At 52.4% G+C, this 12,687-nt stretch overlaps 3 protein-coding genes across 3 annotated transcripts; all 3 read left to right on the plus strand.

Annotated features, from left to right (window-relative positions):
* Positions 1-644: 644 nt before the first annotated feature.
* On the plus strand, positions 645-2,790 carry B0T26DRAFT_862214 (putative cystathionine gamma-synthase; the record flags this gene model as incomplete). The annotated part of the gene is made up of 4 exons (XM_060447765.1): positions 645-710; positions 768-1,121; positions 1,302-1,654; positions 1,743-2,790. 4 exons carry the CDS (start codon positions 645-647, stop codon positions 2,614-2,616), a joined length of 1,647 nt encoding a protein of 548 aa, XP_060291303.1. The 3' UTR covers positions 2,617-2,790.
* A 4,609-nt stretch (positions 2,791-7,399) lies between these two features.
* B0T26DRAFT_679922 (uncharacterized protein) lies at positions 7,400-8,023 on the plus strand (the record flags this gene model as incomplete). The annotated part of the gene is made up of 1 exon (XM_060440414.1): positions 7,400-8,023. The coding sequence occupies one exon, from the start codon at positions 7,400-7,402 to the stop codon at positions 8,021-8,023; it is 624 nt and encodes a 207-aa protein (XP_060291304.1).
* A 1,452-nt stretch (positions 8,024-9,475) lies between these two features.
* On the plus strand, positions 9,476-11,691 carry B0T26DRAFT_806047 (heterokaryon incompatibility protein-domain-containing protein; the record flags this gene model as incomplete). The annotated part of the gene is made up of 6 exons (XM_060447177.1): positions 9,476-9,538; positions 9,650-10,016; positions 10,326-10,411; positions 10,507-10,530; positions 10,588-11,354; positions 11,521-11,691. 6 exons carry the CDS (start codon positions 9,476-9,478, stop codon positions 11,594-11,596), a joined length of 1,383 nt encoding a protein of 460 aa, XP_060291305.1. The 3' UTR covers positions 11,597-11,691.
* Between the last annotated feature and the right edge of the window lie 996 nt (positions 11,692-12,687).

Below are 12,687 nucleotides of genomic sequence, written 5' to 3' on the forward strand. Positions count from 1 at the left end.
CTAATTAGGTGCCCTGTGCGGGCCCTGCCCGGGCACCCTAGACCAGGCCGAAAGTAGTAAGGTCTTTCTGACACATGCCTATTATTTCCTAAAACGTGAGTTGTGCTTGAACGGAGCGCGATCTGATTCGATCCAAGCCAAACGATGTCCTCCATGCATCTTCAGCTCGCCACGTTAAGAGACATACATTACAAAATCCACTTGCCGGGCTTCCTGCGTCACCTCACCGCAACATGCAGTGCCCTCGCATTTTATGGGCACGGTCGCGTATCATCTCGGACTCGAGGTCTATCCCAGCCACCACGTCCCCGAGATGGCAGAGGAGAAACCAATGCTCCAGGAAAATACTGTCGTTTGGCAATGGACTTCCGATAATCCTTCATCCCTCGCCGGCCGAAACACAGATATCCGGAGAATGTTGGTGAACAGCCGGATCCGCCAATTCCACATGTCTTACTGCCGAAAGCCAGTGGCAAGCAGTTGATTGAGGGAAATCTCTGCACCTGCCTGGAAATTGCTGATGACTAATTTCAAGCTGAAGGAAGGTGCTACTTTTGCCCGAGGCTACTTCCCAGCGAGCGATGGAAATTACTCGCGATTGCAGTAGCACATGGCCAAGGAAATTTCCTGTCGTCCCTTTCATCATGCTTCCCATCGACAGCCCTGAGTGCCTTTCTCTCGGAGACTCTCTCCCGCCGGGGGATCCGCATGTAAGAGGTTGTTCCTCAAATTTGAGAACGATGGCGCTAACAAACGGCACAATCCAGGCAGTCAGCGTCTGTCTCCCGAAATGGGCTGACTCGGTCGGATGGGTAACGAAGGAGCCGCGTGTTGTCGATGCCATGAGGACCGGATATCCACGCTTTTTTATCCCACGAGCGGTTGAGAGGCTTGCGGTAATCATCATGCAGTGCCATGCTTCAAACGGTGGTGCAACGAATACGAATACCGAAGACGACCAGTTCTTGGTCCTTCCGAGTCGACGATACGCAACGCTAGCACACCGGTTTTTGTACGATGAGCATCAAGAGGGCACATCGGACAGCATTACTACCCTGCGTGTGAGATGGAATGGGCTGGTTCGAGTCACCGACGCCCCGGGAAGCGACGGAGACGGGCCCGTCTCGAGCGATTCGGGGCGTGCCACACCCGAGGAACCACTTATACCGCCTCCATTGCCTCACCACATCGTCTCCAGCATCAACAAGAAATCTTCCGTATCCAACAACCACCCCACGGCCAGCCCGAGACTCGTCCCATCGCGCGGCGTGCACGAGGATTGCCCCGCGGTCGGTGATCAGCCATGTGGAACCGAAGACATCTTCATTGTCTCGTTCCCAAAAGAACTTTTGCTCGCAGCCAAGGCATTCTGGCAACACACAGGGTTTGGGATATCCAGCAGGAGAGCAACGTTTTGGTCCGAGTGCGCCCCCATTCTCTCTGAAAGCCACTCTTCCACTTCCCTGCAGAACGATGCCGCGACGGCGAGAGCCGAGCTCCAGGCTAGGATGGCATCTGGTCATTCATCCGAGGGCTTCCAAGTCAACCCACGCGACGTTTTCCTCTACCCCACAGGTATGGCCGCCATTACCGAGGCCGCAATCGCAGTCCAGTCGGTCCAGAATCAAACTCCCAGGGTTGTAGCTGTTTTCGGGTGAGCCACCAGCCCTGTCACAGCCCGGCAGCTCGCCAACGGCACCGCTAACGGCACCGCTAACATCCCCCCTCCTCCCTCCCCCCAGCTTCCTCTACGTCGACACCTTCAAAACGCTATCCCGCATCCTCGGCTACTCCACTACAGTCTACAACTACCACCCCGGCGAGATTGACAAGCTCGAAGCCGCTCTCACAAACGGCAACCTCACCCTCTCCGCCCTTTTCACCGAATTCCCCGGGAACCCCCTCCTTCAATCCCCCTACCTCTCCCGCCTCCACACCCTCTCCACGCAGCACAACTTTCTCCTCATCGTCGACGACACCCTCAGCAGCTACCCCAACGTCAGCCTCCTCCCCGAGTGCGACCTCATCTGCACGAGCCTCACCAAACTCTTCAGCGGAAAGTCTAACGTCATGGGCGGATCTGTCATCATCTCCCCTACCTCTCGGTACTCCTCACACCTGCACGCCGTCCTCACTGATAATCACGACCCCGCGACTTGGTTTCCAAGTGATGTCATCACAATGGAACGAAACAGCCGCGATTTCCCCGCTCGCGCTCACAGAGCAAGTTTCACCGCAGACAAGCTCGTCTCCCTCCTGCGCGCCCACCCAGCCGTAGAAGAGGTCTATTATCCTAAAGGAAGCCCCACACAGGACATCTATGCCCAGCATAGACGCCCGAATGGTGGATGGGGCCATATACTCTCGATACGGTTCAAGGAGGCAAGTAAGGCAGTGGTGTTCCATGATGGACTTGATGTGGCGAAGGGACCGAGCTTGGGGACGAACTTCACGCTGGCGTCGCCGTATGCGGTGTTGGCGCATTGGGGGGAGAGGGAATGGGCGGCCGGGTACGGAGTTGTGGAACACTTGGTAAGGATTAGTGTTGGGCTGGAAGGTGAGGAGTGGGTGCTTGGGAGGGTGAAAAGGGCGTTGGAGGAGGTGGAGGCTGCTTGATGTGGGGCCTTGGTACTGTTCGGTAGGTGTGCGAAAGATGGAAACCGCCAGTTTATCTCTGGGCGGTCGGACTATTACATTTTCTAGGATGGAAAAGGGCGCGGAGATTCCTACAGTTCGGTGCATCGTCGACACCAGTAGTAATAGGCTACTCAGCTTCGTTGAATGAACGGGCATTTTGTCTGTTAGACTAGAGGTTTCTTCCTTTTTTCTTTCTTTTTTTTTCTTTCTTTTTTTTTCTTTCTTTCTTCGCCTCTATTTCTTTTTCTATCTAGGTCTCTGATACGGGTTAGTGAAGAGTGAAATATGGAGTACAGTCAGGGTCCAACATTATCCGAGCACCTCCTTCAATTAAACGCGAAAGTGGCGCGTCGCGACCACGACGATTTCTTCAACCCGCCACCAAACCACGAAAAGATGTACGATTCGCATGCACTCGCCAAATATTTAACCGCTAATCGCGGTAGATTACAGGAGTTGCTGCCAACTTCATGTGCAGCCATTATAGCACTGTTAACAAGCGGAAAAAACGAGTGCTTCTACACACGCTTGTCTCGCGTTACACACGCTTGTTTCGCGTTTCCACCTCCACAGTCTACCACACCTTCGACCACTAGAAAAAAACACGAAACCTTCGATTCCAACACCGGCCGAGGCCGTCCCGAGGTTCTTTCACGTCGTGAAAAACAGTATATTCTTACCCTCGTCAAAAAGAACTAAAATCTCGCCAAGAAAGCTCTTCTCAAAGCTACCGGGTCCCGCGTCTCCTACTTTACCTGTTGCGCCTCCCGAATCTTGCTCTCCTCAGCCCTTGTTGACCACAATACCCCTCGCCGCTTTTGCTCAGGCGATAGCGATGAAATCATCAGGGAGGTGACTGAAATTGGGTTAGACCGGGTCGGCAGTAACCTGAATGCCTGGAGCTCAGAAGAGGAAAATAGGCAACTTTTCGCGAGGGAAGTGCTCGTACTATAGCGGCCCAAAACTAGGATCGCCGAGGAACACATAAATACTGGCTCGCCCATTTTAAGAGCTGCTCGTAGGGCCCATTTTATGGCCATCCCTACTCTTACCTTCTTAACCTTTTCAAAAAAAATTTCGCTTTGCTATTTCCTCACTCCATCTCGAGTAGACCGCTACATTGGCTCTTAACTCTCTAGTTGGTTAGATCCATAAACATTAATATCCTATTCATTATTGTTGGAATCACCAGTGTACCGGTACTGGAAACAACAGGGCGCGCTGCGCGCCGTAAACTGGTGGTTCAAGTGATGGATTCGTTATGTTTCTTGTAGGAAGTTCAGGAAGGGGGTTCGCAGGCCACTTATATAGACCTTGTGGCCCTGCCCCTCCACAGCCACCTCCGTGGCTGACGGCGTAGGGCCCTGTGGCCTACGCCTCCACCGCCCCCTCCGTGGCTGACTAGCGCGTTATTCCAACAATTATATACTAAAATTTTCAAACCGATTTTCTCTTTTCCTCACGCCGCCAAAGACCACTACCGAATATGGTCAGGAAAAGGATAGCAGAGGAGAGGAGAAGATACGCAGAAGAGAATGGATTCGATAATAACGATACGGATATTAATGATGTTAAAATATGGCCAGCAACTGGGCGTTGTGGGTGTTCAGGGGCTCTGGCCCCCTGAACCCCTGATAGGGGTCCTGACCCACAGAGGCTCTGCCGTGACTTGATCAGTGCGTGGACGCCATACCTAGATTGTCAACTAAGCCCCACAGCACGTTCTCGAACCACCCACAAGTTGAAGGAGAACTCACTGAAAGACTGTTGATCAAAGACTCGTAGAATCTACTAGAATGCCCAACGCAGGTCTATTTAGACCTGTCCTCTCCTGTAGTTAGATTTCCTTTCTCCAAGCAAGCATCTCACTCACCACTCTTTGTACTATACATCTTATATAATACAACTCCTCTCTGTCTTCTACAGCACCCACCGTTGCCCCTGAAGACCTTCACTGTAGGGCAGAGTTTCCTACAGCCTGCGAGGTAGACTGCTGAGCAGAGCTCTCACAGTCTAAGTGGTAGGTCTGTAGCAGAGTTCTACAGACCTGTCGCAGTCAGCTTGCTTCCCTCAGTGCCTTACACAGGGCACTGTTGTACTGGACTGTAGGGCAGAGTTTCCTACAGCCCACCTGCGGTACTGATACTGCATTACAATCGACCTACCCTGCACTTGTTTCCCACCAACGCTACCGCTTTCGCTGCACCTGCCACAGTACTGTGCACCCTGTATAGGTGCTGAGTTCAGGCCTATACAGGAACGTAGTTCATTAATTAACGAGGAGGGAGACGTATGGGAGGTTGAAGACTTGCTTGCTAAGTGGAAGCAAGGAAGAAGAGTTCTATACCTGATGAAGTGGAAAGAGTTTTCTGATAACGACAATACGTAGGAGAAATATAGCGACATAAACGATGTCCTGGTGAACGTGTTCGATACAGAGCATCTAAAGCACGGAGGGAACTATTCTGGAGTAGAGCTTCTAGACAAGCGGTTACGTCGTGGGATAACGGAGTACCTTGTGAAGTGAAAGGGACGTCCTTCCACAGACAATTCTTGGGAGAAAGAATCAACTATAAGTCGTAAGAGGATTAGACAGTTTGAGGCATGTAGGAAAGGCGGTACTACAGAACTATAATTTGGGCAGAAACCGATAGAATATAAAGTCGACAATTTTCACTTCATCTTATGACAATACTAAAGTTGCAATAATATTGGAGGTCCAGGCATTACGTCCTACTTATTTATGTTGCATTACTGTTTACATAGCACACCTAGTTTATTATAATCGCCAACTATTGCTCAACCCTTTATGCTAGCGAGCTACGTATTAATTCTGCCGGCAGAAAAATTACGCCCCTAGAGTTTCTGCTAGGATAATAGACCCAGTTTTCGTCCTCTAAGCTCGAATTCGGGTCCGTCGTCGCGCGATACGTACCTTTTTCTGCCGGCAGAAAAGATACACTCAGTTTCCGTCTATAGGCTAAATTTCGACCAGGTACGTACTTATTCTGCCGGCAGAATTCTCCAAGACCTAACTCTCATTCCTCCGTATTCTACAACTCCGTTTCTGCCAGGGGAATATGAGACCCAGTTCTTGGCTACGAACCCATATTTTGTCCCCCTTACTATAGGCTAGGCACCTTTTCTGCCTCAGGCCATAGCGGCTCGTCTTTATTTTACTCAACGAGACTGCCGCCTCATCTCGTCATTCCCATCGCGTAGTGGGTCCTTTGCACCTCTACGTCCGGGGATGACCCGTCGCGGCCAACGCGGCACCAGTCATTGAAGGAAAGTGCGGTTGAGACGCGGCGGGTAGGATGTGCTGGCCGCGCTAGGCGAGATCTGGCGTGTTACGGTGGGGTAATTCCTACCGCCCGAGCTAGGTGAGGTCTGCTCCGGTACGCATGGTTCTACTAAGTACGTACTTATTCTACCGGCAGAAATTATCTCCGATTATATACCGTTTTTGCCGCCAGCATATAAGGCCCAGTTCTCGGCCACGAGCTCAGCTCCGCACACTCGGCGCCTAGCTGTGGTAAGACGGCAAAGTGGGTAATAAGCGGCCGAGATCCAGGTACCGACCGAGCCAAAGGTGAAGCGGAAGTGGTGGAAGCTAGTGTTAGACGTGTCCCGGCCCCTGCGCTGCGTGTGTTCCTCAGCGGCTGACACCGTGCTAGGCTGGGCAAGACCTCGCGCAGCTTTGTTACGCGCAAAGGAAGCTTCCTCTCTCTAAGTACCAATGGCGTAAGCCCATCAAGATGCGATACAGCGGGGAGCTGCCGGGGGCGCGGCGCTCGTTGAGGCGACCGGCGGTAGCGTTGAGACGGTGGTGCATTGGGGCTCGCGCCGTCGGGTATCGTGCCTATATCAACCCCCCTTCCGCGCCGCCCTTCAATCGGCGTTGCCAGGCTCCACGCTGTCGAGGCACATTTCTCGCCGTTCGACGCTTGAGATTCGTCATGATAGCTAGAGCGTATCCCCTCTTCCCTCTTCTTAAATACTTACGCCAGCCCTATCCAAATAGTGCGGACGCTCTATATATAGACCCCGGCTGCTTCGTATACAAAATCGGCGTACGCGGCCTGCAGTATCCGCGTCGAGATTAAAATAGTGTATTATACAAAACACGTCTGAGACTTATAGCATCTTCCTCCTCCTACTACCACCTCCCTCTATTCTAGATGAGCCCCGGCTCAGCTTCGGCAATATCTGCCAATTGAACATCACAGCCTTCCCAGAAGGTGCAGTTTTAGCCGAAGGGCCTAAAAATGGTCCCGTGCAAGCAAAGGGCCTAGTTCTGTAACATTTGCACCCGCCACCACCCAGAACTTTATAGACAATTCGTCCAGCCTACCGCTTAGGAATGCTTGTATCCATTACTAGTCGCTAACACTGGGGAGGTTTAGGAGATGCCTTCGCTAGTAGGCGTTTGGTTCACGATTCAGGGTTAAGGGGCGAAGAAAAACCACCCACAGTGGTAGGGAATCTAACGATGGTTCGAAGGGACGAACCAGCGCCTTAGCATCGGCCACTCGCAGGAAAGGTAAAGACACCCATGGCCATTCATCGTGTGAGGCGAGGCGCTCGATAGATCATCACCAACCATACTATGACGCTAGTAACCATTGGTCGTCTAGAAGCGGGGTTTGGAATCAGATGGAAGCTTGGGCTTGTCGGGCACGACTATTCCTACCAATTTCCTCCGGTCCTAGTTTGACGCCTTGGACAGGTTATTCGTCTTGATTGCCCGCGCATTGGGGAAATGACCCCGCACTCAGCCATCACTTTCCTTTGCGGAGCAATCATCAACTTCTCACGGACCCAGGGCCTTTACCAAACCGACCGAATGGCAAACGACAACAATTGGACGTCAGAGGTCTGCGACGAAAAACTGAAGCTGCTTCTAAGTGGAGAGCGGAGCAGCACTGAAAAAGCAAAGATACTTATTGATCTACTTGAAAATGGCTACCTGTGCGTAGGCGCTGAACTCGATCCTGACAGCAAAAAGGACGATGACAATATCGAGTATCCGGTCGGCCAGAGCCTAGCAGCCCAAGTTCCAGGAGCCCTCAAATCCCAGGACGATATTAGGCTTTCACAAACCCAAATACAAATGGTTACTCAGGACACTTTCGGCTTTGGCGACCCAGAGTTTGTGGCTAATAAAAATCTCAACCGTCAACATTCGCAAACCTCCGGCTTTGGCAACTACCAAAGATACGCTGATGACTTTGACAACCTAACCGACGATGGCGGAAGCTATTATGGGCGTGGTGGCGCGGTTCGGACGTTCCTAGCGCTGGCCTTCGAACCCAAGGGTACAAGAAAGTGTTGGAGTTCGCCATTATCGCGGATATGCTCACAAACTGAACGAAGGTTGCAATGATGATACAGCTCGGCAACTCTCCTTACAATATTCTCCCCTATTCTGACTGCCCTGACACTAAGGCATATACCGGTATATTCTAAGACATCTTATCATGTACTGGTATACTGTGGGACATTCTATTTAGTGCTGTCCTAAATTTGGAGCTGAGGTACTATGTACCATTCCAGTGCTGGTATATCATGAACTATCCCAAATTCCGAGCTGGGTATTGTGCACCATCCTAGGCCATGTAGTAGTATATCCTGGTCCAAAATCGGGATCGTGGTCCAGCATTCGGGCCATTAGGGCACTGTCGCCTCTTAGCAGATTCCAACAGCGGTCCCAAATTTGGGCCTTAAGGGTCAGATCTTCTCGCGAACAGGACAGCCGGTTCGGTGCCAAGAGAGTACAGCCAACCCCTGTAGCCTAGCGTTGTGGCCAAGAAGTACTGCATGAAGGCCTGGTCAGTTGAACTATCCACGAATAGTATAGTTGCCAAGGAGTCTCACCGCCTTCATCGGCCACCGATGTGACGATTGCAAAGAGAGCTTTGTTGACGCCGCTGTTGCTTCGAGTCTGAATCCAGTGCAGAACCTTGATATTTCCCAGCCAAATCGATAGATATGGCACCCCAGCGCGACAGTACGAGCCGGTCGTCGTCAATTGAGCCCTCTGCCGAACGCTTCCTCAACGACACTCCGAGCCCAGCCCCACTCGTTCGCGAACGAGCCGGACAGCGAATCCGACACCGTTTCGAGCCAGGCCAGCGATACTGACGATGCTGACGAACGATCTCAATCGCTCTCCCCAATAGGGCCAGTCGACCGCGAACCGGCTGGAAACCAGGGCTGAACCGTTCAATTTCGCGGTTCGCGCGAACCGCCTGTTCAGCTCTCCAACCGGCAGAAAACACCAGAATCACCCCTGTTTTCTAACCTCCTCCGGTTAGCCGCGACCTGCATTAGCGCGGTACATCGCCAACAAGGGCCTGTGGCTTCGAAATTTGCGAACAGGCTGTTCGCCCGACTTGGCCAGCGAAATTGCTGCCAGAAACGGGATAGTGGCCCTCGAAAAATCAGTCTTGGCACACCTGAACAGCCTTGGCAGTCCGAACCGGCTGTCCTGCTCGCGAGAAGATCTGACCCTAACTTGCTTACTTTCCAGAATTCGGGCTACAGTCACCAGCGAAATCGGCTTCCGCTTTTCTCTTACACATCCGTCTGGCGCACGGACCATTTATGCATCTAACCATCCACACCGTATGCCTATAATGCAACAATGTAGTATTATGATGACCCTTAGCCAACCTAAACTACTAGTTAGAAGTGGTTTCCGCAAGAAATGGCTATCATTATAATGACGGCCATTAAATAATAAGGCGAATCTAGCTCCATTGCAAATTTCACCAACGGTTGAAACATATGAGAGGGCAGGGCTGATTCTTTCACCAAGTGCCTTACCGTTACAACAATGCGGGTAGGGTCTCGCATAATCATGTATAGCTACCTCAAAACATTATTGACACTGCTAGATGTAAGTGTTGCGTTCAACGAGGTCAAAAATTGGTGTAGAATGATGTGTTCTGGAAGGAAGAAAGGAAGGCATAAAGCCCTGTGTATGCTAGTTAAATACCCCCACTGCAAGTGGGCCCTGGTGCGCAACAGGTCGCCCTTGGCACTACCAGATGCCGCTCTTCACGCCGAGCAGTCCACCGAGTCGGAGAATGCCTCTACCTGGTCGAGCATGATGGCTGAAATGTCCACCTTTGAATGGAAGTGGAGGCGAAAACCAGCCAAGGAGGGCGACAGACCTCATGGAAAGGAGGTCACAATAGCTGTGGACGGAGAGGGCGCCCTGTATGCGGGCAAGTGGACCATCCGGTGCATCTTGCGGAGGCAGGTAAAGCTCGGACACGACATTTGGGTTCTTGAAATCGACAGGCTCGATGCTCCTCCGCCGCCTGCAGTGGAGGACTACGAGAGTGAAGAACCTCTGTGGGCAGGACCCCAAGGTTCGGCTGCGGGGTATATGATGGCGCCTCCCCCTCTCCACAATCATGAGCCCCCTCTCTTCGGTCAACCAAGTCAAGACCTTGTTCAGCAGGTTATACACCCAGCTTTTCTCTAAGCCGCTGAGATTCGGAAGAGATAATCGTACCCTCCATAGAGAGGCGTCGCCTCTGGCCATTGAGATCAGCTGTACCATCCGCCACTACGTGCATGCATGTTTATACCGAGGAGCAAGGGCGCTTGGTTAGGCGTTCCTATACTGCTTCAATCGAGCAATGATTTTTAGGACTCACGACAGAAACCTTTTGCAGATTTGTTGCTCAAGGCTACTGTGGTTGGGCGGTTAGGCTGTCTGCGGGTTTCGCAGGAAGACGGTGCCTGCGAAGAACACTGCAGAGTGAGCAGAAGCCCTCGTTAGACTAGGGCTGGTCAAATGCCAGTTTATTGGTACGAAACTACCTCTCTGTTGCTTTCCTGCGGAATTCTCTTCAGATCCTTCGGCGGCGGCGGTTGAAGGTGTGTTGTGATTGGTGGGGGGGAGCTTCCCCGCTTGGTAGTCCCTCCCTTCATCAGATCTACTTCAGCTCTCCGTCGCACAACTCGGCGCTCCGTCCGAAACTCGAAGTCGTTCATCCCTCAGCCATGTTTCACAAGCTGACCGAGAAACTCGTGCATCGCGGGAAGAAGCCCGCGGAAAATCCCTGCATCTCCGACACTGGCAGCAGTTATCAACCCCTGCCTAACGGGCAGCACATTCGACTCCTCAACCTGAATAGCGGGAAAGGCAGCCAGCCGCTCTCTGGAAAGCTGTGGACGTATCCACTCGAAGACGCTCCCGAGTTCGACGCCATTTCCTACGTTTGGGGAGAGAGAGCCCAAGGGAGCCGCCTCGGGTCGATTCCCTTGACCGAAAACCTTGCTTCGGCTCTTCGTCGCGTTCGTCTTAGGGACAGGAGCAGATTGATCTGGGCCGATCAGATCTGCATCAACCAAGCCGACATCGAGGAGCGGAGTCAGCAGGTGACGCTCATGGCTGACATCTATCGCCGCTCCTACAGGACGCTCATCGTTGTCGGAAACGCACCTCGACGCAAGGCAAAAGAAGTGTCGTCTTTTGTAGCCGAAATCAGCTATACCATACGCCACTATCTACGGAGAAGCAAGGGGGCTTGGTCAGGCGTTCCTATGTTGCTTCAGTCGAGCAATGTTTTTCACGACCCACGATGGAAAGCCTTTGCCGATTTGTGCTCAAGGCCGTGGTTCGGCCGTCTTTGGGTGGTGCAGGAAGCAGCCCTCTCTGCAGACGCTTGTGTTCTCTTCGGCGACGTTGAGATTGCCTGGTGTGATCTGACACTCGTGCTGCGTTGGATCATGTGGCGAGCTCGAGTTCTGGCATTCCACTATCGTTTTAGCTGGCATGGCATTCATGCCACCAGTCGAGATGCGTGGGCGGGCAGCAGCTCAGAAACCTGGCTCAGCATGATCTGGGCTGCGAGACGCCTCCAGTCAACAGAACCACGCGACCATGTCTACTGTTTCCTTGGACACCCTTCAGCCCGACATCCTCAAAGTGGGAGCCTGATCGTACAGCCGGACTACACCAAGAATATAGCGGCGGTGCACTCAGAGTTCGCCATCAGCTGGATCAGACGAACCCGCAATGTCGGTATCTTGGCTTATGCATCCAACCTGGCTTGGGTGGATGAAGCTGACCCGGCGCCTTCGTGGGTTCCCCGCTTCGATGTCGACGACGGGTCTCTAGTTCAGCTGGATGATGTCGGACACGAGGTCTTCAAAGCCGGTCGGGACCTCCGAAGGCCACCTATCCTCAGCGTCGATGGAAAGGCGCTGGCGCTCCAGGGGATCGTCTTCGACAAGATCTGTTTTCGTTCCGACACATTCGTGGCCAGCGACTTCCAACGGACCACTCCACGAGTCGAACGGATGCAGACTTGCTACAACAAGGCTGCACTGGCCGAGAAATGGACCAAGGTCGCCCAGTATGTGCAGCGAAGCTAATAAGTCAAGCAAGTCAAGTGAAGGGCCATACTTGACTTGCTTGATAGGACCCATCCCATACTTGACTTACTTGCAAGTGGTTATCAAGTGCTTGGCATCGGTGGCTGAGGCTTGGCACCCCACCCAAAAATTATCACGACGCAATTTTTTGGTGTTGTGAACAGCCTCATTTTTACCCACACACTACAAAAACCCGCAAAATGCTATACTGGCCCTACATCAAAACCTACACAACCTCAATCTAGCCCCTCAATCCCTCATTCCCCAAACAAGCCCAGATCTGCTCAATTCACGATTTCCCTAATTCAACGCCTCCTAGCGTGATGCCACCCTGGTTGACCCAATTTCGTAGCAGCTGCAATATCTCAAGCGTTTGAGGCTGGAGACGGCACCGCTGTGTAGATACTGACAATTTGGCTTGACTGAACTGCCGCTCGTAGTGATCTGCCATGGCTGGCATAGCTAGAAGATCCAAGGCCAACCGGCTAAGCCGTGGAAAGCTCTGTTTCCTAGCCACCCACCAATCTATTGGATCCTTGATGTTCTTGTCAGGCTGTATCTCAAGATACTGCCCAAGCTCGTTTGCTGTTTCTGTACAGGGATCATCATCTGCATCTGCCCAGTCCCGATACAGATCTGAATTTGGTTGCTGAT

Source organism: Lasiosphaeria miniovina, assembly GCF_030549165.1.
Source record: "Lasiosphaeria miniovina strain SMH2392-1A chromosome Unknown B0T26scaffold_7, whole genome shotgun sequence".
NCBI classification, from domain to species: Eukaryota; Fungi; Ascomycota; class Sordariomycetes; order Sordariales; family Lasiosphaeriaceae; genus Lasiosphaeria; species Lasiosphaeria miniovina.